Source organism: Artemia sp. Qi Xiang Cuo, chromosome 3 (assembly GCF_049724085.1).
Source record: "Artemia sp. Qi Xiang Cuo chromosome 3, ASM4972408v1, whole genome shotgun sequence".
NCBI lineage: Eukaryota > Metazoa > Arthropoda > Branchiopoda > Anostraca > Artemiidae > Artemia > Artemia sp. Qi Xiang Cuo.
The window spans coordinates 37,800,512-37,827,639 of record NC_142796.1 but is presented as its reverse complement, the minus strand read 5'-3'; the positions used below and the strand labels follow the sequence as shown (position 1 = coordinate 37,827,639).

At 35.7% G+C, this 27,128-nt stretch overlaps 1 protein-coding gene and 1 long non-coding RNA gene across 5 annotated transcripts; one reads left to right on the top strand and one right to left on the bottom strand.

Moving 5' to 3' along the window:
- The first annotated feature begins 263 nt into the window (after window positions 1-263).
- On the top strand, window positions 264-2,988 carry LOC148954068 (uncharacterized). The gene is made up of 2 exons (XR_016141475.1): window positions 264-694; window positions 725-2,988. It is a non-coding gene; the product is annotated as an uncharacterized LOC148954068 (long non-coding RNA).
- Window positions 2,989-3,128: 140 nt separating this feature from the next.
- LOC148954067 (uncharacterized) lies at window positions 3,129-26,106 on the bottom strand. Of its 4 annotated transcripts, none has more exons than XM_089085786.1 (2): window positions 25,665-26,106; window positions 3,129-4,866 (listed from the first exon to the last, which is right to left on the bottom strand). In XM_089085786.1, exons 1-2 carry the CDS (start codon window positions 25,694-25,696, stop codon window positions 3,999-4,001), a joined length of 900 nt encoding a protein of 299 aa, XP_088941912.1. In that variant the 5' UTR covers window positions 25,697-26,106; the 3' UTR covers window positions 3,129-3,998. The 4 variants fall into 4 exon arrangements, with proteins under 4 accessions (XP_088941912.1, XP_088941911.1, XP_088941910.1 ...); XM_089085785.1 differs by lacking the exon at window positions 25,665-26,106 and adding an exon at window positions 22,158-22,283; XM_089085784.1 differs by lacking the exon at window positions 25,665-26,106 and adding an exon at window positions 8,256-9,214.
- Window positions 26,107-27,128: the final 1,022 nt, after the last annotated feature.

Genomic DNA, 27,128 nt, shown 5'->3' with positions numbered 1-27,128 from the left:
TTATGAAGACATTAATCAAAACAATTATAAAAACAAATGTATCATAAGCATAGAACATAAAATGCGTGGTACTGCCACTGTCTTAGGAAGTTTTGATATCCCACCAAGCCAAAAACAACTCTCTCTTGAGGCTCAAGACTGTCTACAACTTCTAAAGACACGGGAAGACGCCAAAGAATTTCTTCATAACTTTGGTTCACATTATTCAGAAGATTGCTACCATTACGGAGGAATCAATATTTTCTATGAAAAGAAGATCAAAGAAGAGTCCTCAGTTGGAAATGCTATTGCTGACAACTCAAAAATTTCAGTCCATACCAAATTGCAGACCCCTAGTCAAATCCCTGTGCAAGTCAAATCTAAATTAGGCTGTGAAAAAAATGCTCTAGAATCTTCATCAGAACAACACAGTAAAAGAACGCACTCCTCAAAAACTCGAAGTTATGTAAACTTTGATGAATCCCAGATAAAAGAGTACGAAGAAAAAATTGCACAAAATCCAAAGTTGGCAAAAATTATAAGTCGTGGTCCAATGGACAAGCTAATTCCGGTCTGAGAATACTGGTATATAAAGAAATACTACCCTGACCAGGCCAAGATCTTAAGGAAAGCTTGGATCATGGAAGTGAAATCCAACTCCGAGTTTATTCGGTCATTAAAGACAAAGTTTCAAGATCAGATTTCAACAGAACAGGTGCGAGCAAGAACAGGTGCAACAGAACAGGTGCGCTACAACTTTTAAAGACACGGGAAGACGCCAAAGAATTATTCACGTAAATTAACTTTGCTGTCAAAATGGGATTGAATAGACGGGGTTTTCGGCACAATGATATCTTGATCTTTTCACTCCAGAGGAGCATACGTTTGGCAAGCACATCTTATCAGAATCTATTTAAGAGTAACTTCTGTTTTTTCTGTTGAAGGAAAATTAGATATGTCAGCAAATTACAGTATTTGTGGTTGACCGAAAAATTAAGGGGCATTTTGCTTAAGTAGATGCACAGTGCTTGCAAACATAGCAAGCATAAAGATTTGACGTCTAAAGAAATGACTTCTGCATGGTCGTAAACGGAGCTAAGAAGTGTTACATTCATCTAATTCTCTAAATAGTATCTCTAGTCAGTGTTCCCAGATAGGGTGCATCTGCGACATTTGGGCATTTCTTTTTTGCCATTTGGACATATGCAAATACTGCTTTAAAAAATGGTACTTTTAGGAATTTTTTGGTTTTAAGGCTGCGCTATTTTACACATGTTAGACTATTTGGTAATACTATGTTCAGTACATAATACAGATACAATTTTGAGTTGTTTAATGTATATTATGCACCACAAGATTCGAAAAAAAAACTTTGAAAAAAAGGTGAGGCACAACCCCTTGCCGCAACAACGATTTCAGAAGAAAAGAATACACTGTAAAGAGTTTCTTTGAAAGCTAATTTTCCAAATGAAGCAGTTAAACTATATTTCATTGATGAAATTGAGTTAATATTCAGATTTTCATGTAAATATTCAAACGATTAAAAAACTGTCATTTTCTTCTGCTAAAGACAAATAATAGAAAAAAAGAAAACATTTAAACTTAAAATCTCATCAAGAAAAATGCATGGAGTGAATTGGCCGGAGCAATAACGAGCATATGTATGCATAAAAGCCCAAATTATGGTTGACATACTAAATTTATTTAGTACTACTTCTTATTTTAAGATGCTAACATAAGTAAAGACCTTCAATGATATCCAAAAATTGGCAATAATAGCAATACATCAATAGTGACTAAACTATAATTTTGATAAGGGGTGTAATAACGTGGCAACACTGTCATACCTGTGTTGTCATATACATTAGGGAAAGCAAAGTTATAGTGACTATATACAAACATATAAGCTCCAACCAGCAACCACATTCAATTTTTATCAGGCAGCAAAAAACGGATTTCTGACTATTTTATTTTTTTTGCCAGAAAAGCTTTAGCTGTCAGGAAAGCTCAACTTAAAATTAAAGCTATTCCCTTTTGTTTTTAGAAAAAAAGGAGACTTAAGCTAATCAAGACCAACGTCACAGTTCTGGCAGGAACTAAAGATCACGTGAGCATCATGTAAGAAGGAAAAGAATAACACTGTCTGCATTTAGAAAGAAACCTTTTTGCGGTGTCCCCAATTCATCAAAAAGGTAGTTTGTCTTTAAATACTTATTTCTGGCTAAAATTACACGATCAAGAGGGCCTCTAGACGGGATTCCTTCTTAAAAAGGTCTAAATCAAGTCAATACCAGGAAATAGGATAAATTCGATAATTAATCGATAACTAAATCATGATAATTCTAAAAAGGATAATCACTCAATATTTTCTTACCAGTTCTAGACAAACATTAGCATGGACACACACACAGGAAGGCTGAGTTACTAACAAACCTGAGGATTATTTACGATATTCTCGAAAGATACTCCCACCCCCCCCTGAAAGCAAAGATTGAGTACGTGCCTGTCAGTGCAATTTATATACAAGCAGTTCGATCTTAAATATATCATTATATTAAAAAGTCACCATTTTTATTGGTTTTTCAAACATTACTTTCTAAACTCACTTAGTTGATTCTTTACCGTCTTCGAGTCAACATTTCCGAACCCATGATATTCAGACTCAGAACATCCTATTCTCAACAGCAGCATCAAAGCCCTTCTGTTTCCCAACCTTTCTCTGATCCTAGCTTTTAAAAAAGCAGCACAAGGTCAATAATGACAATAAAAAGAAAACATCAAATAAAGCTTAGACACATTACGAATGAATTTCAGGTGGAAATATAAAATAAGGTGAAGCAATTGAAGACTAAAACTTACTGGCAGGGTTCCAGGACATGTGAAATCAGCAAGAGGGGAATCACCTGGTAACACTGGCCCACAACCTACACTTAAAACTTGGCAATTTAGGAAAACAGAAATCACTCTTCTACGTTACAGCGCCATTTTGGATATGGCATATAAAAGAAAAATATCATATAACAGCCAATAGAGGTTTCATGTCTCCCCCTATAAACGAGATAAATTACTATCTGAGTTTGAGGCTCTTAAATTTGAGCATCGTTTTCCTTCAAAAGAAAATTATACAAATACGATATTTGCTTATGTCCAACTTCATGTTTAGCTACAAATAAAATATTTAACATTACTGTAGCTTAAACCAACAATTCTTGCCCTGGCACTATATAAAACTAAAAATAAAAATTGACTATCAGTTATCTTAAGCAGAATACATATTAGACAATTGTTCCCGAATTGGAGTAAAAGCTACCAAATAAGGTAAGACTGAAATCTTAGCCACAAATAGAAAGACTAAACGCACCCAGAAGACTTAAATTTAAGACTTTTGCACAGTGTTGTCATATCTAAAACTTCTGGCCAAAACGCAAGACACCAAAAGTGGAACTGAAAAAAAAAAAATGCATAATCAGAGTCCAAATCCGGGCAGGGGGTGTCGATAATCCGTGCACTGACACCGTGATGATCACTCCATTGAGATCACAGAGTCAAAGAAACAAAAGACAGAAAGGCATTACGTTTGTTGCTGATTTTCTAAAGAGATTCACTTTCACTGAGGAAAAAAACATTATCGTCTAGTGTGCGATGATCCAACATAAAACGGGCATAACTTGAATGTGTCAACACATTTTATACAAAGCACCTCAAATGTCAACCATTAAAATAACAGATCTTTTTGCAGAACAAAAAAAAACCAAAAAAACAGCACTTTGACAAAGACTAAATGGTAGTCCTACTTTGTCAATAACACTCTGTTATTGTTGCAAACAGTTTGTTTCCAACTCTTTTACACTTCGATCATACCTGTTCATACTTGCTCGCACCTGTTCTGTTGAAATCTGATCTTGAAACTTTGTCTTTAATGACCGAATAAACTCGGAGTTGGATTTCACTTCCATGATCCAAGCTTTCCTTAAGATCTTGGCCTGGTCAGGGTAGTATTTCTTTATATACCAGTATTCTCAGACCGGAATTAGCTTGTCCATTGGACCACGACTTATAATTTTTGCCAACTTTGGATTTTGTGCAATTTTTTCTTCGTACTCTTTTATCTGGGATTCATCAAAGTTTACATAACTTCGAGTTTTTGAGGAGTGCGTTCTTTTACTGTGTTGTTCTGATGAAGATTCTAGAGCATTTTTTTCACAGCCTAATTTAGATTTGACTTGCACAGGGATTTGACTAGGGGTCTGCAATTTGGTATGGACTGAAATTTTTGAGTTGTCAGCAATAGCATTTCCAACTGAAGACTCTTCTGTGATCTGCTTTTCATAGAAAATATTTATTCCTCCGTAATGGTAGCGATCTTCAGAATAATGTGAACCAAAGTTATTAAGAAATTCTTTGGCGTCTTCCCGTGTCTTTAAAAGTTGTAGACAGTCTTTAGCCTCAAGAGAGAGTTGTTTTTGGCTTGGAGGGATATCAAAACATCCCAAGACAACGGCAGTACCATGCATTTTATGTTCTATGCTTATGATAGATTTGTTTTTATTATTGTTTTGATAATTGTCTTCATAACCGGCTTCAATCCCAGCTGACATCACATAACAACCCGCATCAAGGTCAATGCTCCATTTTTTCCCTTTTTCCTCTTTAACGTTTTTTCCCAATTCCCCAATGTTTTCTGAATTGTCTGTAAAATGTATAATTTTATGCATTAATGGTACACGAAGTCGAAAAGAACCACTTAGCTGAAATAAGCTTTTTCTCACTTCCTCAAAATCGCTCTCGTCATCTCGAAACCCGAGTAATACGGCATTTTGCACTAAACCTCCTGCCATCTCCGAAATTACGTCTGAAGATAAAATTTCACTCATATTTGCTGTTGGCCTGAAAAGAAAATCAGTTTCAATAATGTGATTAGTATAACTTTATATTTGTTCTTTATTATATTAAATAAAAAAACAAGTTTTTTCAACTGAAAGTAGGGAACGACGTTAAAACTTAAAACAAACAGAAATTATTCCGTATTCCGTATTATTCCGTATGAAGGGGGCTGTCCCCTCCTCAACGCCTCGCTCTTTACGCTAAAGTTTTTTTATTGTTTAAAAGAAATAAAGTTGTGAGAAAGTCAAACTTTAGCGTAAAGAGCCAGGCGTTGAGGAGGGGACAGTCCCTTTAATAAATGAAACAATTTCTGTTCGTTTTAAGTTTTGACGTCGTTCCTTACTTTCAGGTAAAAAAACTTGTTTTTTTTATTTAATTTTTGAACGTTTTTGAATTAATGCAGTTTTGATTTTGGCTCACCGTACAGGAATAATTAAAACAAAATTTGCACATTAATTGTACTTTTATTTGGTTAAATGGCTTTCTCGAAACTTGTTTAATTTTATTTACGAACGTTTTTATTAGTAATAAATATATGCAACTTACGAATTAACTTACGTAACGAACTTCTATATTCATAAATTTTTAACACGTATATTAGGGGGTTCGCCCCCTAGTCAATACCCTGCTCTTTAAGCTAAAGTTCGAATTTTTTTCCAATACTTGAAAAACTTGTTTTTGTTTTATTTAATTTCTGATCTTTTTCTTTAATAATGCTGGGAAATCTGGCGCCCCCTTCATAGCAGTGTCCCTTCCCCCATGGAAAGATCCTCCCATATAGCCCCCGAAACCCCCCCCCCCCACCTACTAGAGAAAATCCCCCTGAAAACGTCTGTATACTTCCCAATAACCAATACTATATGTTAACATTGAGTAAAGTTCATAACTTTCAGCCCTCCCCCCAGGGACTTTGGGGGATTAAGTCATCCTAAAAAACATTTTTATAATATTTTCGACCATGCTGAGCATAATGGCTATATCAAAATTTTGATCGGGTGACTTTGGGAAAAAAATGAGCGTGGGAGGGGGCCTAGTTGCCCTCCATTTTTTTGGTCACTTAAAAAGGGCACTAGAACTTTTAATTTCCGTACCAATGATCCCTCCCACGATATTCTAGGACCACTGGGTCAACACAATCACCCCTGAAAAAAAAAAAAAAAAAAAAAAAGAAAAAAAAAAGCAGGCATCCCTGATCTTTCTACTGGCAAAAAATGAAAAATTCCACATTTTTGTAGATAGGAGCTTGAAACCTCTAAAGTAGGGTTCTCTGGTACGCTGAATATGATGGTGTGATTTTCATTGAGGTTCTGTAACTTTTAGGGGGTCTTTCCCCCTTTTTTCGAAAATCAGCCAAATTTCCTCAGGCGCGTAACTTTTGATGGGTAAGATTAAGCTTGATGAAACTTATATATTTGAAAACAGAATTAAAATCTGATTCTTTTGATGTATCTATTGGTATCAAAATTCCGGTTTTTAGAGTTTCGGTTACCATTGAGCTGGGTCGTTCCTTACTTACAGTTCGTTACCACAAACTGTTTGATAATTTTAAAATTTTCCAGTATTTTTCTAGTTTTAATTAAAAGATTAAAATTATTGCTCAGATACCAAAAGTATTTTTTAAGTCTACATAATAACTTTAGCGATTCTAAACTGAAAACTAAAATAAATAAAAATTGATTTTTTCAATTTTTACGTCACTCATTACGTCATACGCGGTTATTAGTACACAATCGGTGTTAGATATTACGTTACGCAACTTACTATGTCATATAAGGTTATTAGTAGACAATCGGGATTAGAAATTGGACATGCTTCAAAAATCAAATATCCTAGGCAGTGCAATCGCGCTGACTAAGTAAATAACGATGTTGGCACAATGTATTATTGATTTTTTTTTTTAGCATAGTATATATTAAATACTTAACCTAACCTAAGTACCTTTCCCCCTCCTTAAACCCCAAAAACAATAATTTATATATTGTAAACTCAATAAAAAACCGCACTTTGCCATCAATTTATCTAGCAAATACCCATTTGTCTGGTTTCCTTGTACAGTCTATCGCACTGGTTTAGTTATAATGCATAAGTACCTTGTTTTTTCTAGGCTAGAACCCAGAAATCAAAGAAAAGCTGACTTAAACTAAAATTTCAAAAAAAAACATTGCTTAGTTTATCACAGGCTAAAAGGATAGCCCAAACCTGTCTTCTAAGCAAATTTCTTTTGTATTGGGAAAAGGGAAGGAATAGAGTGGAAACTGAAATCACCTTCCCAAACCATAATTTAGACTCTGAATGCATACCTATAAGTATCAATTTCATAACTGATATACTTTCCAGAATAGCAAAAAGCCCCTCGATTAGTTTTCCCTGAATTACATAAAAAATACCAACTTTATAGATGGTCATGCTAGGCTAATTACATGCATTTAAATCAATTGTATGTAATGGAGGAATTAAAATTTGTATAATCTGTCAATAACACCCTACAACAGCTGCTCAACATGATTCTTTAAATAAGCTTTTAAGTCAGTTTCCCTAACTTTGTAAAATAGCCACAAACTTGTAATTTGTGGGTTACTCAAACTGATTTGATTTAATCCTGTTACCAACGTTTTCAATTTTTAAAAATACATTCCTTGTCTAGAACATAATTTATGATGATTAATCACCAAAAAACGTCACTAAAACTAAAACTAACTAAAGGTTATATTAGGGGCGTTTTTCACTCATCAATGTGCTAAGATCTTACATCTTTTCTCAGGAAACGCTTAAAAGTGAAATCTTTGAACACAGATCTTATATCTTTGGTTGTTTTTGTGCAAACATCTTTCATCATTTTGCTCTGATCAGCAGTCTGAGAACAATGATGAGTAGAGCATTGTAGTTTAGTGACCAGGTGCAGATGCATGATCAGTAGCTTCCCAGTCAAGTCTACACTCCCTTGAGGACCACTCAACATCCAGCCTTTGTTTGATAAAGTCAGTTAATGACCCCTGGTTTTTGAATTAGGACCAACAACAGGAAATAATGCTGAGAGATTATTAGCATTCATTGACTTATAGGTTAGAATGTCATCACTGCTATTTCTCCAAAATACAAGTGTTGGGGGTTTCAGCTTAGCAAGTCTTGCAGGGTAGGAACCCTCCTGCAGGCAAGATATCACTTTAGTGGCATGTTTCTGCGCATCTTAACTGGTGTCTTTTTAAAATATGGGGGGCTAGAGACATTCCAATTTCAATCCTGGGACAAGCAAGTCCCTCATAAGCAGAATGATGACTTCTGGGGAATTAGTGGAAAGGGTGTGCTTAATCAGCATCAGAGTTGAACTAGCACCAGCAGCCAACTTCCTAGCATGGGTAAAGATTTTTTGTTCATTATTAATGGTGACTAACTTGTTATTTACAGGAGATTGAGTGGCCTGAGAGAAAATAAGAGCAACAAAGATCTGTTTTGCCAAAATGAAAGATAGAGTATATGGCAACATTGAATTCAACAATCCAAGCCTCAGCCATTGACCAAGCAGTCCAAGATTATTTTGTAGAAGGGCATGATCTTAACATGATAAAGCTGGTCCAAGAAGCTTTAAATCATCAGCGTAAAGTTAATTCATTGCTGATAGTAGATGAGGGCACTATCTTCCCTCCTATGTTTGAACTAGACCTTTAACATAGGTGTTGTGAGGTGACAGCCCTCTTCTTTTCCAAAAATAGATCAACAATTACATGCATATAAAAAAGAAAGGGGCTGGTGCATCTCCTTAAAACAAGATTTCACCAAAAAGTCCCCTTAGAAAACATGAATGATGACTAATTGTATGCAGGTTCACTGGCAAACAGATGCTGTTCCATTTTTGATAGCATGCCAATTGAGTTTACACTCTCTAGAGGACCACTCAGCATCTAGCCTTCATTTAAACTTTAATGGGTTCAGCAGTAAATGCTTCATAAGATATTTTGTTCCAATTATTGACAATATGTGTTGAGAAGTATTACCTTAAATTGCAGCTATGAGCAATCTAAGGATTTCTCCTTGTAGAACTCTGGAATGATGACTAGTTGTATGGAGGCTCACTGTTGACCAGGTGCAGTTGCATCTTCAGTAGCACCCAAATTGAGCTTACACTCTCTGGAGGACCATTCAGCATCTAGCCTTTGTTTAAAAACATCAACAGATTCAGCAGTAACTGTTTCATTAGATAGTTTTTTCCAATTATTGACAACACGTGTTGAGAAGAATTGAGTACAAACTCTAGAAGTGGTACTGTTTGACAAGTTTCAGATAATGACCTCTAGTTCTTGAATTGGTACCAACAGTAGGGAATAATGCGGGGAGAATATTAGCCCTCAATAGCTTGAAGATCCTCTCAATAGTTGAACTAGCACCAGCAACAGACTTCTCCACCTGAGAGCTGAGTTTTAGTTTATTACCAATTTGATGAGTGATAGTGAAAAATTTGGCATGGATGTAAATAAAAGGAGTTGAAGAAGGAATGGCAGTCACTCTTTCATGCTAATGCAGGATGTTTCTATACATCAGATTGACAGTTTCCTTCTTATATTACCCACTTTTTTAAATCATTAAAAAAAACATTTTATCCTAATTCCATTTAATCCAACAAAACTAAAGGGGTAACAGTGCAGATTTACAATTCTTCTGAATGAAACATCATAAAAGAAAAAGAAATATCATTGTTAGATTTCATTAATTCTGAAAACTACTTTACCTTTTTAGATAGTTATTTCACTCCCAAAGATACTTCAATTTATTCCCTTCCCCATACTTTTATGGCCAAATATATTCAGCCCAATTTATGTATTCTCTCTGAACTTAGCTGTTGCCTGTTTGCTGATTCTTCCTGTCACTCTGCTTGGTTGCCATTGTGTTAATTTGAACACAAGAGTCACATGAAAAATTCTGGGAGAATATTTAAGTTGGGCTAAAATTTAACCATTATGGGGGGGGGGTAAATTAAAGTACTTTTAGGAATGATGAAAGTATTTTGGCATCCTTAAAAATAGTTTTCAGAATTGCAGTGTTTTAGCCTGAAGAGACAAACCACTGAGCTTGATTCTTCTCTTTCTATTTTAGCCTACAATGTTTATTTCAGAAGATTGGTAGCTGAGCAATGTTACCAAACTAAATTTCACTGAATTTAAACAATAGGAACATAAACAAAATGTCTTACTGTAACACAAGATTCAATTAAGGTAAATTCTAGTATATACTTTTTTCTAGTTACCTTTAAAAATACTTGTAACATTCAATAGCATACAAATCATGCAAAATATATTTACTCAAATGAAGCACAGGAAAATTGTTTTGGGCCTCACACCTCCACTCAATCATAATTCACAAAGGTTTAAAATCTGTAAGATTGTTCGTTAAATTTTTGTATTAATGCACAAATGGTGCTCTTGGGAAGCAGAAAAACGATAATTACTTCAAAATATGTAGATTAATTTTAGTTTGTACACTTTGTAGCTGCTTAAACTATACCTTACCAACACTAACCCCCCTGCCTTAATGTGCAAATATATAGATCAATGCATATTTTGTTCATGTGTTTCTATTTCTTGATTTAATCAGCATTGATTTGATTTAAGGGAATCCAGTTAAAAGATGAGTGATGCATGGCAAAATACATGGAAACCCTATAATTTGGGCTGCATATTTGCAAATTAGAGGAGGGGGTTGAATTTGAGTATAGGCAGCTTCAAAATGTGTTAACTACAATTTTTCTGTATATTCTGAAGTTAGAATTGTTTCCTTCTCAAGAACCCTAATTGCATCTTGACACCAAAACCCTTATCATGTCTAAAAATTCTCAAGAATTCTTCATAAAGCTAAGTTTATTTCTACTAAAACAGCTGGAATGGCATTATAAAACCCAAAATCAAAGAAACAGAGAACAGACAAAACATTTTTTCAGAATTTAGATTGGTATAGACCTGTTTTGTAGGTCTGTACATTCTTGTAAGGTTAATAGCAGAGCTGTTTCTAGGGTTGGTGGAGCCTCAAGCAAAATTATCACAGAGCCCACCTCTGAAGTCAAATATAAGAAAAAAAAAAAAAAATCACAATGAAAAAATTGATCAGTGATAAAATGGGGAGCCTCCCAGATGTCCTCCTAGCTAAGGCATCCAGAGCAAATGCCTAGGTTGCCTCCCCTTTTTAAACAGCTTGGGGTGTTAGTCTATAGTTGAGCAGTCAATGGTAAACATTGAAAATCTAAAATACAAAATCCTAAAAAAAGTTATATCACTACTAGCTAAAAATTCTTCTATTTAAACCTGCCCTATGTGTAAATAAATAACCCCAAATTAAATGTTTCTCGTGTATTTATCAATTTTTGTTCAAATGGATTTAATGGCAAAAAGCACCATTTAAAAAGCACAGGAATGGGAAAATTCATGGAAAAATATTGGATTTGGGTTATTATTTGTACATTTGGAGGGAATTGAAGGTAAGATAAGTGAATTGCTTTTAATACTTATATAACAAAAATTGTTCATAAAGTTTCTGTGTTTTCTTTTGAGTAGACCTTAGGCCAAACAGTGGACTAATACTCTTCTAAGCCTTAGAAAAAAGACAAGGCTTGACATAGTTGCTTGGCAATACTTTCAGAGGGTACATCTTTGCCCTTGATTTCATTTAACAAACTAAACCACTTTTCAAGATAACTAGAAGCCCCTAGACTAGAATTTTTAAAAGGTATTACTATATATGGGAAAATCAGATGTGTGGGGAGCAGAGTATACAGTCAGGAAAAAAAAAACTGATAAATGTTAAGACCATAGAATAATGAATTTAATGGTAGGCCTGGGTTATTACTTTTCTTTGGGTATGATTCTACTTTAGCTACTTTTGGCTATCTTAGAAAGGGGTTAGGGTAGGAAAATAAAACTTTCAGGGTTGAGTCTACAGGCTAAAGTATGTCCCAGGAAGGTATTTTGAAATAACTACCTCCAATCCATCTCCCTCTAGATGGTCCTGACATTTAAAAATCTGTGTTATAAAAGTGAAACCTAGCAAAATAGAACTTCTGCTTAAATGAAGTACAACAAAATCATTTTCAGCTTCAGAACTTTGCTTAATCCCAATTTATAGTTTTAAATATACTCAAATACATTTCCAAAATTTTTAGAAAAAAAACATTGATATGGCTTAACATTCAACTCAAATAACAGGAATTACATTTACAGAAATAAAGCCAGAGAAAAAGAAACTGAAAATTGAAAATTAAGGTAAAACCTGTCATATACCATTTCTCATTCAGCATTCGCCAGTGAAGGTCAAATATATTTTGTAAAGGATTAAATCTTACGCAATTACCTGAATCAATTACCTGGGATTGTATTTTTTTGACTGGATTGGATTTGGCATTTGAAGAAAAATTTAGAACACTTGCACTGTTGGAAACTGGGGGGCCGTACGTGTTTACGAAATAGCCCCCCTTGTGAGTAGGTTTTCGTTTTACGTCTTTTGATAGTTATGTTGGGAGATCAGGACATTGCCCAGACTTTAGGGGAAATAAAAAAAGCAGTTTCAAATATTCCACAACTCACGAAAAGCATTCAAAATGCACAATCAATTTTGGCAGGGATAGAATCTAAGTTGCAGGACTTTGCCATAAATCAAGTAAAGACATCCCAAGAAATCGCAGAAATTAAGAGTGAATTAAAGGAGTCACGTAAGAGAAATTTCAGATTGGAAAAGGAACTAAAACAAACCAATCTTATGTTCTAAGGGATACCGCATCCAAATAATCCGAACTCTAAACTAAGTGAGGACATTATAGTATGTATTAACAATTCTGTGCCCAACCTTTCACTATCAAAAAATGAAATACGAGATGCTCTTCGACTGAGAGGACCCTCGAACCCCCGCCCTATCCTTGTTAAATTCATAACCAAAATGACTCGTGATGCTGTCCTACGTAATGCTAATCTGTTTAAAAGAAATGGGATTTCAGTCACCCCAGACTATACACCAGAGGAACGGGAGGCCCGAAAAGCATTAAGACCCCTGATAACCCAAGCTATAAGCGAAAACAGAGCATTGAAATTGCGTGGTACAATAATTTACATAGACAACCAGATTTTTTCTTATGATTTTGATAAAAAAAAGGTCGTGGAGGCTGCAGAATCGGCAAATGGTCAGCAACCGACCGGAGTTGATAGTTCAAAAAGGGATTCTATTCCTCGTCGGGCCTACATACGGTCCCCATCAAGTGATAGTGACCCTTGTTCGGACATAGAAAATAGTAACGCTAGCGATAGTGATGCAACTGTCTACGAAAGGCCAATGACTACCGCGGATCCCACCACACCAGGCGGAAGCGGGCTAAACGAAGGGTCAGTAAAAGGGAAAAGAACTTTAGATTCTATTATAAGCCCCAATGATGACCACAAACAAGGGAAAAGAAATGTAAGAATGAACAGTAGCTCAAAAATGGACAAAAAACCGAAAAACCGGTGTTCACAGATGCCTCACGAAAAGCCACCATTCGTGTTAACTGAATAGGATACAAGCCATATACAGAAACTGTCCTTAGTCACATGGAATATACAAGGTTTAAGAAACAAGAAAGAATTGTGTTTAAATAACTCATTTTTGACAGCAATGGTGACGTGTTTTGTAGAGACATGGTTGTTGCCAGAGGAAGATGTTATAGTGCGTGGATACGAAGTTGTTTCGAGTGGACAGGGATACATCGCGAAACTATAGAAACTATGGAGGAATAGTTGTACTAGTAAAGAGTGACATGTTCAAAAGTTTGCGTCGCCTGTCAAGTAAATCTGAAAACTTGATTTGGTTGCGCGGAAAGTTTCTGGAAAAATGGTTTATTTTTGGATTTGTATATGTGTCCCCAGAAAATAGCTCATACTGCATTAAGGATACATGGTATATATTAGAGGAAGAGTTGAGTTCAGTGAAATCTCATTACCCAAGTGATTTAGTTTTTCTAGCAGGTGATTTTAACGCATATACTTCCGTACAACAAGAATTAAATGTAGATTTTGTTTCAGATGATGATGACCCTTGTGAGATGATACCTTCAGTATACCTTATCCCACGAAGTAGCCAGGATCGACAAAGAAGAATTAATTCATGGGGGAGGAAGCTGCTTGCACTGTGCGGAGGTCATGGGCTAGCGATTGGGAATGGCAGATTTGGGGAAGATGGTGATTTGGGTGAGTACACTTGCATTTCTGGACCTTGTTTTAGTTTAATTGATTATGTATTGGTGGACACGGGACTCGAGGCTGAATCTCTTAATGTAAAAGTAATCCATCAGTCTGGATCTGATCATTTCCCACTTAAATTAGAATATGAGATGAAAGAATATAGACGAAGACGGTCAACAATGAATCAAATTAGGATACTGGCTAAAGATAAAGGTGAAAGAAAAAACAAGCCGAAAATTCCGCCCCGGATTTATTGCGAATGGTCGAAAGAACAATGGCTATCTGTACAAGAGGCTTTTCTTAGTGAACCAGTACAAGAGGAAATGAGCCAGTTAAGGTCCGATATGGAATTACCAAAATCAGAAACAGATGAAGTAGTCGAAAGGCTTATGGGAATTGTAAGTAATGTGCTCACACCTATGAAAACAAGAAAAGAGAAACAGAAAGATTTCTATGACCAAGAGTGTAAAGAAAGTAGTTCAAACCTGAATAATCTACTACTTACAGTAAAAAGATTCTTGGGAGAGGAAGAGGAAAAAAATATTGCGCTAACAGAATATAGGCAAGCAAGAAAAAAGCATAAAAAACTAATCAAAAAGAAAAAGAAAGAATACAGATTTCACCAACAGGCAGCTTTATGTAAGAGTTTTAAAGAAAGCAACAGCCAAGAGTTCTGGAATAAGTTAAAAAATATGTCATCCAATAAACAGAGAAACGATTCCCTGAAAATTCCACCACCGGAAACATGGCCATCTTATTTTCAATCACTACAGAAAGATGCAGAAAAAACGAACAACACACTAGAGGAAAGGATAAATCAAGCAGATTGCTAACAAGGACCTTTCCCTCTTAGAGAAACAGATTACGCCCTCTTTGAACCCATTACCCCGGAAGAAATCAATGATTCACTGCAAAAAAGGAGAGGGGGCTCAACACCTGGATCAGACGGAATCCCAGTTAAGATATTTAAATCGATAAGGAATATCACCATCCCCGTGTTAACATCACTGTTTAACCTAGTAATATCTACGACACATTGGCCACTAGCTTGGAAGACCTCACTCGTATTTCCCCTATTTAAAAAAGGTAGCCCGGCCGTTCATGCAAACTATAGACCTATCAGTCTTTTAAACATTGGGGGGAAAATTTTTGAAAAAATTTTGGACAAACGGCGTGGAAAATGGATGGAGGCGAATAGTATTCTAAATGAAGAACAAGGTGGGTTCATACCGGGATATTCGACAGTGGATCGAGTATTCATTTTAAATGCAATGATACAAAAATATTCTAAAGAAAATAGTAAATTGTATGCTGCGCTTATAGACCTGCAGAAAGCATTTGATAACGTAGATAGAATTTTGTTGTTTGAAGCTTTGAGTGAAATTGGATTACCACATCAGTTTATGAATATAATAGCTTTGATGTATTCATGGACTAAAAGTTTTGTGAAAATTCCACAACAGGGTGTCTCTTCCTCTTTTCCTGTAAGTAAGGGAGTTTTACAGGGAAGTACTTTATCTCCAAAATTATTTTGTATATTTATTAATGATATAGTGCAATTTTTCCAAGGCCACTGGTCACCAATACTGTCTCTTGGAAATTTGAATCTTTCAATATTGCTTTTTGCAGATGACATAATTTTACTTGCCGATTCTGACGAAAATTTACAGTCTCTACTGAATATCCTAGCAGACTCTCTGCAGGAAAACAAACTGAAGGTTAATGTGTCCAAAAGCCAAATATTAATATTGAACAAAAAGCAGCCAGAGCTACCCCCCAAGTTTTATTTGGAAAGTCAAATTTTAAAAATAGAAGAGAAAGCAAAATATTTAGGCTTTACAGTAACTCCAAATGGTAAATGGACACAACATATATCAGCAACTACGACAAAAGGGAAAAATGCACTTTTCGGTATTTACAGAAGCAACGTTACGACAGGAATAAGCGATCTCAGCCTTCATAAGCATATATTTATCACAAAAGTTTTACCCATACTGCATTACGGGGCAGAAATTTGGGGATACAAGACTGCACAAGCATTATAATCTCTACAACTACAATACGACAAGCATGCATATGGGCTGCATAAAGCAACTCACTCTCTAGTATTGAAAGGTGACCTAGGCATCTACAGTTTAAAAATACGAAGAAAGAAACAGATGATCAAGTTTTGGCTCAAAATCCTGAATTTACCCGAGGAAAGACTTATTTTTGCTGCTTATAAAGATCTTCTCACCCAAAAAAGTAAAACCACTTGGACAGCACAGATCAGAAAAATACTACAGGAAACAGGCTTTTCAAACGCGTGGAATGGAGGACAGGGACCACTGGACCAAGAAAACTTCATAAAAGAATTCCAAGCAAGATTGCACGACCAGGAAATTCAACTTTGGTGGACAGCTTTAGATATGTCGACTAGTCTTACTTTGTATAGAGATATAAAGCAGATTTATGGACAGGAGACATATTTGAAGCTGAGATTACCTAGTAAGTATATGAAAACGTGGATTCAGCTTCGAGCCAATTGTCTACCAATACAAGGAAAAGAAGTTTGGAAAAATAGAGAAGGTCCGGAAACACAGCGTACTTGTCTAAAATGTGGTGAGATTGGTTTTGGGCTGGGTCATTTCCTCCTGCGATGCCGGCGGCTTTCTCATATAAGGAGAGAAATTTTGAAAGAGGGTAATGATTGGCTACTTCGGAGGATTTTAAGTTCAGATTCACCACAAACAGTAGTAAGTGTGGTAAATTTTGCATTGAAAGGTATGAATGTTGATTAAGAGGATAGTGATTTTAGTATGTCTTCATTTTATTTATCCTTTTTCTTTTCTTTTTGTTTTGTATATGGCTGTAAAAAAGCTTTAATAATACATTATTATTATTATTATTATTATTATAGGCATTTTTCAGGACCCTCTAGAGGAAGAAAAAGTGGAGGTAGGTACTTCAAAATACCTTCCCAGTACATACTTTAGCCTGTAGACCCATTCCTGAAAGTTTCATTTTCCTAACCTATCCCCTTTCCAAGATAGCCAAGAGTAGCTTAAGTGGCATTTTACTTTTCTTTGTTACCCTCAGTCCTTCAGAAGTGGCCAACCCCTGGAAAAATTTCCCAACATGTTTTTTTCTTGAAATTTATATAGGTGTAGACCTGACAGCTATGCTATTTTCTGATCCCTAGAAATATTAAAGGAATAGACAGTAGTATGATAAAAACCATACCAGAGCAATATTTGGTAAATTTCTAGGTGGTGCTATAATTTAGCTAGGATGAAAGTGAAAACATCATTTGATGCCTTTGCTCTTTCATAATTCAATAATTGCTTCTGAGGCTAATTGCATCTTGAGCCCTGAGCCCAGCCACAATGGAGATATAACAGTTTGTCCCTCACCTCCTGTAAGTAGCCCTGATTTCTTGCAGTTATCCTCTTTCCTTTGTACAACTTCAAATGTTAATACTAGTGTATCAACTGAAAATGAACTTAGTGAATTTTCTTTTCATTTGACAGTTTGAGTAAATCAAGCTTCATCAGTGCCATCTCTGAATTAACATCTACTCCACCTTTGTCAAACACAGTTGCAGCTACAGGACCTCTGCCTCTGGATGACCAGTCATGTAAGCCTTAAAATAATAATACCATGTGTGTCATCTCTAGCAATGTTGATTCTCTTACAAATAAACTTCTAAATTCCCAAGTGCTCTTAAAAGATGAAGAAGCAGATATTGCTGGGTTAGTGGAGATCCTGCCAAAATTTACTACAATACCTGTTACCAAAAGTATGTTGCATATATCCAGTTTTCAGTGCTTCACTAATCTGGGGCAACCAAAATGCAGAAGAGGGGTTGGTATTTATGTCAGGGAAGGTTTCCAGGTTAGTCTTATTAACTGTTTAATTTTCAATGTACCCTAGGTGGAAAGTTTATGGCATGATATTACTCTTCAAAAAAAAAATGAAAAAAAAAATGTATTGGGTGTGTTTACAGAAGCCAGAGTGCCCCCAGTCTTGATGATTGTGAAATACATCTAAAAACTATCATTGATGAAATAGCATCTACAGTATCATCTGATTTAATAATTATTGGTGATTTCAACTTCCCATTAATTGAGTGGGTTGATGGTCTTGGTCATGTAGTATCTAATAATGGAGATTCACCATTTGTGTCTTGCTAATCTGGCAACTTTCTTCACCAAACAGTTGACAAGCCAACAAGTCATTGTGGCCACCAGAATCCTTCCTTGTTGAATCTTGTAATTTTGACCAATCCACATTCCCTTATCAGAAATGAGTTTCTTCCTCCAGCTGACAACAGCAACCACTCAGTTATCCTCTCTGTGTTATCCTTGAACATATGTCTGCAACCTAATCTTTGTCCTCAAACTTTTATTGACTACCAAGCAATACAGAAGGAACTGGCCTCAATAAATCTGGTCAAAACTATTTTTTTCTGATATTAATATATCATGGACAAATTTTAAAGAAGCCCTCCTATCAATTGAAAAAAGGCACTCCCATATCATAAACCAAAAACAGTCAAAAACGTTTCCATTCCTTACAAAGGATGCAAAAAGAACAAGTAACAGGAAAGCCAGAGCCTGGAAAAGGTACAACAAGGAGAAATCTCAGGAAAATTGGATAAGGTATGCAAAGGCTTGGAATATTTCCTCTAATATAGTTAAGGAATTGAAGTCTCAGCATGAGGAAAAGCTTGCTACAGATATCAAGACAAACCCCAAATCTTTCTGGAGACATGATTCTGCCGCAAATCCCAACCGTCACATCATTCCTGACCTCAGACATAATGGCATAACCCACTCATTGCCAAGAGATAAGGCCAATGTATTAAATACCCAGTTTGCCTCTACCTTCACCATCCAACCTTATTCAACTATTCCTGCAGCAGCTTATTAACATCATTATTGGATAATGATGTACCTGTTGATATGGTGCTCCTGGACCTCTCAAAAGCATTTGACAGGGTTTGTCATGAATTCCTCATTACCAAACTAAAAGCAGCAGCTGTTGATAATGTTATTGTCCAGTGGATACAGAGTTTCCTTTCAGAACAAACACAAGCTGTAAGAGTTCGCGACTCTCAAGGTGTCCCTCATTGCTCCTTGTCTACACCTGTTTTAAGCAGCATTCCCCAGGGGACCATTCTTGGGCCAAGTCTCTTCAACTTATATATAAATGATGCACCCAATCTCCTATCAAACCGCCTCACTCTTCATACTGATGATTCAAAAATTGTTGATAAAGTAGCCACAACCTCTGACTGGCAATCTATTCAAAATGACCTTAATATCCTTGGGACTTGGGCTGATACATGGCTCCTCTTGTTCAATATTGACAATCGCCATGTAATCCACTTTGGTAATCAAAAAACACATCAGTAATACCATCTCCAAGGTAACCCCTTTTCTGCAGTCTCTGAAGAAAGAGATCTTGGAATCATTGTTGATCATCAACTAAAGTTCAGCACCCATGCTAAATCTGTATCATTGTCTGCCCTCCAATCTCTTGGAATGATGAAAAGAACTATCACTAGCAGCCGCCCAAGTGTGTTTATGAAGCTCTACAAGGCACTAGTTTGCCCATGCCTAGAGGTTGGAATGTCCCTGGCATCACCCTATTTCAAGAAGGACAAAGAAATTCTAGGAAGAGTTCAACAAAGAGCAACCAAAATAGCTGAAGGCCTCAAGCAAATGCCATACAAAGAGCATTTACATTACTTGAAACTTCCTACTCTTGCATACAGGAGGAAATGTGGTGACATGATAATGACCCACAAAATTATTTCCAAAAATGTTCTCCCTTGTCTCCTTACCCCTCCCCAGAACATTATGTGACCAGAGGTCATTCCAAAAAGATCTTCAAGCAATGCTCCTTAGTCTGAGAAAGAAGCCATTTTTTCAGCCAACAAGTAACAAGCTTATGGAATCTACTCTCTGAAAATACAGTGATTCAACAGCTGCTGATTCAACAGGTGCTTTCAAGAAAAATTTAGACAAAGAATGGCTATAGCAAGAGTTCCTGTACAACTGGGAAGCTGCTGAGTCCTCAACCAAAATTTAGTCCTCAAACCCATTGAAGTCATTACACAGTATTACAAGGATGAAATCTTTAATTTTGCTCCAAGCTGCAATTTAAAGGTATTTTATACAAATTATGAAAAAGCATGAAAAAAGCATCAAATGATGTTTTCCCTTTCATCCTAGCTAAATCATATGGCCCACTGCAAATTTACCATGAACTTTACCCCCACTCCCTAATGTGCAAATATATACCCTGAGTATAAATATAACCTGAATTGTTGACAGCTAAGTTTTAAATCACAAAATTCAGCACGATTTTTATTGACAGCATTTGAAAAACATGGAACAGTTTATATCTATAACCACCTTAACTTGCTGGCAAGTGCAATTTAAGGTATGGTAACTTTTAAGGTAGGCCTATATTTGAGTTGCCTAATAAATGAGGTACAAATTGTTATAAATAGGCTAAGTATTTTGGGAACATATTACTCTTGAACAACTTATTCAGCAAGTAATACGTTTTTAACCACTTTTCAATAACTTAACTAGTGTTGATAGCTTCTTTGTGTGGTTACAAAAATGAAACACCTATGGAGCCAATTAAGTGCTCAAGATGCAACTAGCCCCAGAAGCAATTATTGAATTATGAAAGAGCATAAAAAAGGGCATCAAATGATGGTTTCACTTTCATCCTACCTAAATGATAGTGTCACCTAGAAATTTACCCATATTCTTGGCCCTGTATTCATTCACCTAACTCAGCTACTTTCCAAGATGACAAGAAGCTCCTCTCCCTTTTTCCACTTTTATTTTAGCTTAATTATAAAACTCAGATTGATCAATCACAAAAATCTTAGCTTTATTTAAAGAAGCAATTATTAAAGACTGTTTGTTTATGTTTAATGACGGAACTTTACAAATTTATGATATTTTATTTTAATGCTTTGGGTAAAATTGTTCTTCAGCTACTTTTGGCTATCTTGGAAAGGGGTTAGGTTAGAAAAATGAAACTTTCAGGGATGGGTCTACAGGCTAAAATATGTCCTGGGAAGGTATTTTGAAGTACTTATTTCCTCTCCTTCTCCCTCTAGAGGATCCTGAAATTTGCCTACATGACATTCTTTTTCTCTGGCTTTAGTTCTGAAAATGCAATTCTGTTATTTGAGTAGCATTTTAAGCCATATCAATGTTAATTTTCAAAATTTAGGAAATGTATTTGCATATCTTTAAAACTCTATAAATCAGGATTGAGCAAAGTTGTGAAGCTGAAAACAATTTTGTTGGACTTCATTTTAAGCAGAAGATCTATATTACAAGGTTTCACTTTTATAACACACAGATTTTTAAAGGTCATCAAAGGTCAGGACCCTGAAGAGGGAGAAGGAGTGGAGGTAGGTACTTCAAAATACCTTCCCAGGACATACTTTGGCCTGTAGATCTATCCCTGAAAGTTTAATTTTCCTAACCAAACTCCTTTCCAAGATAGCCAAAAGTAGCTAAAGTAGAATTTTACTGTACCTATGTCCACTCCTTCTCCCTATAGAGGGTCATGACCTTTAATAAACAATGTGTTATAAAAGTGAAACCTTTCAAAATAGATCTTCTGCTTAAATGAAATACAACAAAATCGTTTTCAGCTTCACAACTTTGCTCAATCCCAATTTATATAAGGTCTTATTTATATGCAAATACACATACTAAATTTTGAAAAAAAAAAACAACATTGATATGGCTTAAAATTCTACTCAAATAACAGGAATTGCATTTTCAGAACTAAAGCCAGAGAAAAGGAAACTGATAGCTCAAAGTAAGGTAAAATGTTGTTTTGTCAAATTTTCAATACCAGTCATGCAGGCCAATTTCAGTACCCTATAGAGGGAGAAGCGGAGGTAGGTACTTCAAAATACCTTACCCGGATATACTAGGCTATAGCCTGCAGACCCATCCCTGAAAGTGTCATTTTCCTAACCTACCCCTTTCCAAGACAGCCCAAAGTAGCTAAAGTAGAATTTGGTATAAGTCTAGCCTTCTGTCACCTGATAAGGAGACATGTTAAGAAAACAATTCTTACTTTAAAATATGTATAATGATCCTAGTTCTTATATTATCCAAGGGGAGAACCTTTATCATCAAGTCTTTCCTCTAAAAATCCTTCTTTTTCCAGCTTAAAAGAAAATGTTTCCAAAGCCCACGCTAAAAGTACCAGGTTGCTTAAGTCTTTTTAAATTGCCCCTACAAATTGCCACCTACTAAGTTGTTTTATAGAGAGCATTCATGTCGGTCTTTTAAAAAAAAAATTTTTAAAAGAACAGTGGCGCTTTAATACGCTTAAGAACGGCATGAACGCTCTCTATAAAACAACTCAGTATGGCAACCTTACATCATTAAAACAAGATTTCCCCATAAAGTCCCCTTAGAAAACATTAAAAATTTTGACATTGAAACATATAAATATTCTTTAGTTAGGACCTGTCTTCTCAAAAGAAAATGTGCATTTTTCTCAGTTCATCTATGCCAATTTGCGTCTTGGAGTTGTTCTGGAAATGTAGTGGCACATCCTTTAAGTTACATTCCTTTTCTATATTGTATCTTCTAAAAAATATCTAGTTTTATCTCTACTCAACCCAAAAAATTTAAACTTGTTTTCAATTTGAAAGAAGTATGAGGTGTTTGACACTGAGAATGGAATACTGAACATTTCGTACATTCTGGACCCATCTTGTTTATATGATACAGAGACATCATAGATAACTAACAATTTCAATTGTTTGTCATAAAATTGCAGCTAGTCAATTTATAAAGTTCCAGTAAGCCATAGCGTCTATAATAAACTGATATTCTAAAGCCTATTGGTAGTGAATTTTCAATTTCGAAAATTATTCTAAGCATGTCTGCCGGATCCATCACAATAAATGGGAAACTTTCATTTTCTGCTTGAAGAATAGAAAGGATTACTGTTTCTATTTTCTTTACTAACTTTTTTTTTATTTGGATTGAACTTTTTGTCACTTCCTTGTTTATCAACAATTTTAGAAAATTTTAGAATTATCTCATTAATCTCTCAGTATATATATTCAATAATTCGCTAGGAAGTCCTTCCCAAAATTTCTAAACTTTTCTTAATGTAAAACAAGATTCAATTAATGGTAAATTCTAGTATAGTTTTTTCTAGAGCTCCCTTTAAAAATATGCGTAGTAATAGTATACAAATCTTGCAAAATATATCTGCTCAAATGAAGGACAGGAAAATTTTTTGGGGCCTCACACCTTTGCTCAACCACAATTCACAAAGGTTTAAAAATCTGTAAAATTATTAGTTAAATTTTTGTATTAATGTATTTTTACCTTAAATTACAGCTAGGAGCAATCTAAGGATTCCTCCTTGCAGAGCTCTGGAATGATGACTAGTTGTATGCAGGTTCACAGGTGACCAGGTGCTGTTCCATCTTCAGTAGCATCCCAATTGAGTTTACACTCTCTGGAGGACAACTCAGCATCTAGCTTCCATTTAAAACATCAACTGATTCAGCAGTAATAGTTTCATTAGATAGTTTGTTCCAATTATTGACAATGTGTTGAGGAATTACCTTAAATTGCTGCTAGGAGTAATCTAATGTTTCTCTTTGTAGAGCTCCGGAATGATGACTAGTTGTATGTAGTTACACTGGTGATCAGGTGCTGTTGCATCTTCGGTACACCCAAACTGAGCTAACACTCTCTGGAGGACGACTCAGCATCCAGCCTTTGTTTGAAAATATCAACGGATTCAGCAGTAACTGTTTCATTAGATAATTTGTTCCAATTATTGACAATACATGTTGAGAGGAATTGAGTACAGGCTCCAGAAGTTGTACTGTTTGACAAGTTTCAGGTGATGACATCCAGTTCTTGAATTGGTACCAACAGTGGGGAATAATGCTGGGAGAATATTAGCCCTCAATACCTTAAAGGTTATAATGTCATCCCCTCTATTTCTCTTGTAAACAAGTGTAGGGAGATTCAACTTTGATAGTCTTACAGGGTAGGAAAGCTCTTGCATGCCAGATATCACTAGTAGCAAATATCTAAACATCTTCAAGATCTTATGTCTTTTTTAAAATATGGAGAGGCAAGAGGCATTCCAACTTCAAGCTAAGGTTGCACAAGTCCTTTATAAAGAAGACTGATGACTTTAGGGGAACAAGAGTAAATAGTATGCTTAATCATTCTCAAGGTCAAACTAGTCCCAGCAGCAAACCTCTTAGCAGGAGTGCTGAATTTTACTTCATTGTCAATAGTGACACAAAGATCTTGCTCATTATTCACAGAGGAGAGTGGGTGGCCTAAGAAAAAAAAAAAGAGCAGCAAGGATTCAGTTTGCCAAAGTGAACAATATGGACCTTGGCAATATTGAATTCAAGAAGCCAGGCCTCAGGCCATTGACCCAGCAGTTGAAGATTATTTTGTAGCAGGGAATGGTCTTCATAGGACAAAACTGGTCCAAGAAGCTTCAGGTCAGCTGCAAAAAGAGTTGATTTACAGCTGATAATGGAAGGAGCATCATTAATGAAGATATTAAATAGTGTAGGCTCCAAATCACTTCCCTGAGAAACTCCATTCAGAACACACATTGAGGAAGAAAGAATACAATTACCAGCAATGTCAAATAACTGAACACATTGATTATGCAAATAAAAATCAAGGATCCAGATCAGGGATTTATCTTCAAGATTTACTGCGCACAATTTAATTGCAGGTCAATTGTGACACACTTTGTCAAAAGCTTTAGAAAAGCCAAGCAGAATCATGTCAGCAGGCACCCCAATATCAAGCAACTTGGTGAAATGATCACATTATTTGAGGAGATATGTGTCAATAGATCTTCCAGAACAAAAGCCATGTTGAGAACTGTGTAAAACACTGGTTGCTTCAAGATGTTTAATGACTACAGAATTGATTATTCTTTCAAGAACCTTAGGAACTGCTGAAGGGTCAATAATTTTTGGCAAGGTCCTTTCTACCTTTAAAAAAAAAAAAATCAGAATGATAAGTGCAGTTTTCCAGTCCTGAGGTTATCTAGAAAGATTTAATGATAAATTGAAGAGCAGTGAAAGAGTTTGACACAAAACTGTGCAACATTCATGTAGGATATGTGGGTGAACACTGTCTCAGCCAGCAGATTTATTTAGTTTGAGGGATGTAAGTTCCTTTATGACCAAAGTATCTGTAATCAGAATTGGTTCCATATCATGTGATACATCATATAAAGGAGGTGTAGGATATACAGTACTGGAGTTGGACAAAAAAAGAGGAGAAAATATTGGTTGAAAATTTCAACTTTCAGTTCAGGATCAGCAACTGATTTACTATTGTGAAGGATAGATTTAGATTTAGGGTTATCCTTAACTTCCTCATCCAGTTTTTCCTCAAACCTTCTCTTCAACTCCTTTCTGGTTTGTTGTTTGATTACAAAAGGATTTGAAAACTAGATAATTTTCTGTGGTTTTATATTTTCTATAGCAATTCTATGCTGTGTTTTCAATTGATTAGGTTACTTACTTTAATGGTTAAAAAAAGGTAAATTTATTGCCTGTTTTACCTGAAAAATTCTGGTGCATGACTTTTCAACATTTAGAATCTCCATTTTTACATTTGACCAACTCTCCTCAATATCATCAGTAATAAGTGCTTTCTAGTTGACTTTGGCAAGTTTATTGGAGACTATTTTGTAGGTTACATATTTTTGTTGCTTAGAGGAAGGTGGTATGGTAGGCAGAGCTCTGAAATAATTACATGGTTGCTATTACCAATAGGTGTGGTTATTACATTCTTAAAAAGTAGGTCAGGGTTACTGAGTATAACCAGATCAAGAATGTTGGAGACTTGATCCTTCCTATAACAAGTTGGCTGTGCGATTGTTTGACAGAGGGAATTATCAGAGTGTAGACAAAAAAGGAGAATCTCTATCACAAAAACCAGATCAATCAATCCATTGAATTTCAGGAAGATTAAAGTCCCCCATAAGGACAAGATCATAGCTGGCAAATTTGGACATCGCTTGAGACAACATAGCAGCTGAATTAGATTCAGAGTCCAAAACACACAGACCACTGGGGATTCTATAGACAATACCCACTACAATTTAAATTATTTGATTGTGTATTTTAATCCACACAGACTCAATTCCATCAGTATTCAGATTATTGAATTGAATTAGAATAACATTTGGTCCATCTCTAACATAAAGGAACACTCCTCTGTGACAAAGTGGGGAATTCAGATTAGAAAATAGTTGGTAACCAATGATTTTTGATTTCACAAGGAGTTAAGACTGGCAAGGCATTTTTTGGAGAAACTCCTGTAATTGTTGCAATGTCCACTCCTTCAGATTTCATACAAAAGGAAAGTTTAGAAAGCTTATTAGGGATGCTATCAACATTGGAGCTAAGGAACCTCATTCCCTGAGAGGATGCAGGAACTAAGGGACAGGTATAGTGGTAAGGTTGTTGGATAATGCACTATGAAACAACAAAGAAGAAACATCAGGTAAGCAAGTTGTTGCTGAAGAAACAGGAGAAATGTCAGTATCAGACAGGGAAATATTATTATTATGTTCACTACTAGACCATTGAGAGACAGAATTTGGTGATGCAAGTCCATCAACACTTATGGCATCATTACGAATTATCAAATCTGCCTCTCCCTTTGCTATTCTGCATTTCAGCTCCTCAACTAGAGCTTTCTGTTTTATACAATCTTCCTTAGGACTATAACAATAGAAACTGATTGATCCTTTTGTTTCAAAGGATTTCTGTATTATTTGCCTTCTATATTCAGTTGATGGTACAGAGAAGAGGAGGGGGACAGCTACCAGATGGCTATTAGAAAGTCTTTTTATTTGGGCTGGGGGGGGGGGGAGAAAGAATGTTAACTCCATAATTGCATAATAGATAATTATCAGGAAAATTGCATCATCAGTCTGGGTGGGGACACCATATGCAACAATGTTAAGAGGTCTTTCAAAATGCTGGCACTCTGAATCTGCTATCTGACAAACATTGGT

Excerpts from the sequence above, each read along its gene's own strand:
- LOC148954067 (XM_089085784.1), bottom strand. The coding sequence starts at position 8,347 with ATGTTGCCATATACTCTATCTTTCATTTTGGCAAAACAGATCTTTGTT. Across the intron at positions 4,867-8,255 it reads CAATCTCCTGTAAATAACAA|GCCAACAGCAAATATGAGTG; the intron begins GTTAGTCACCAT and ends TTTTCTTTTCAG.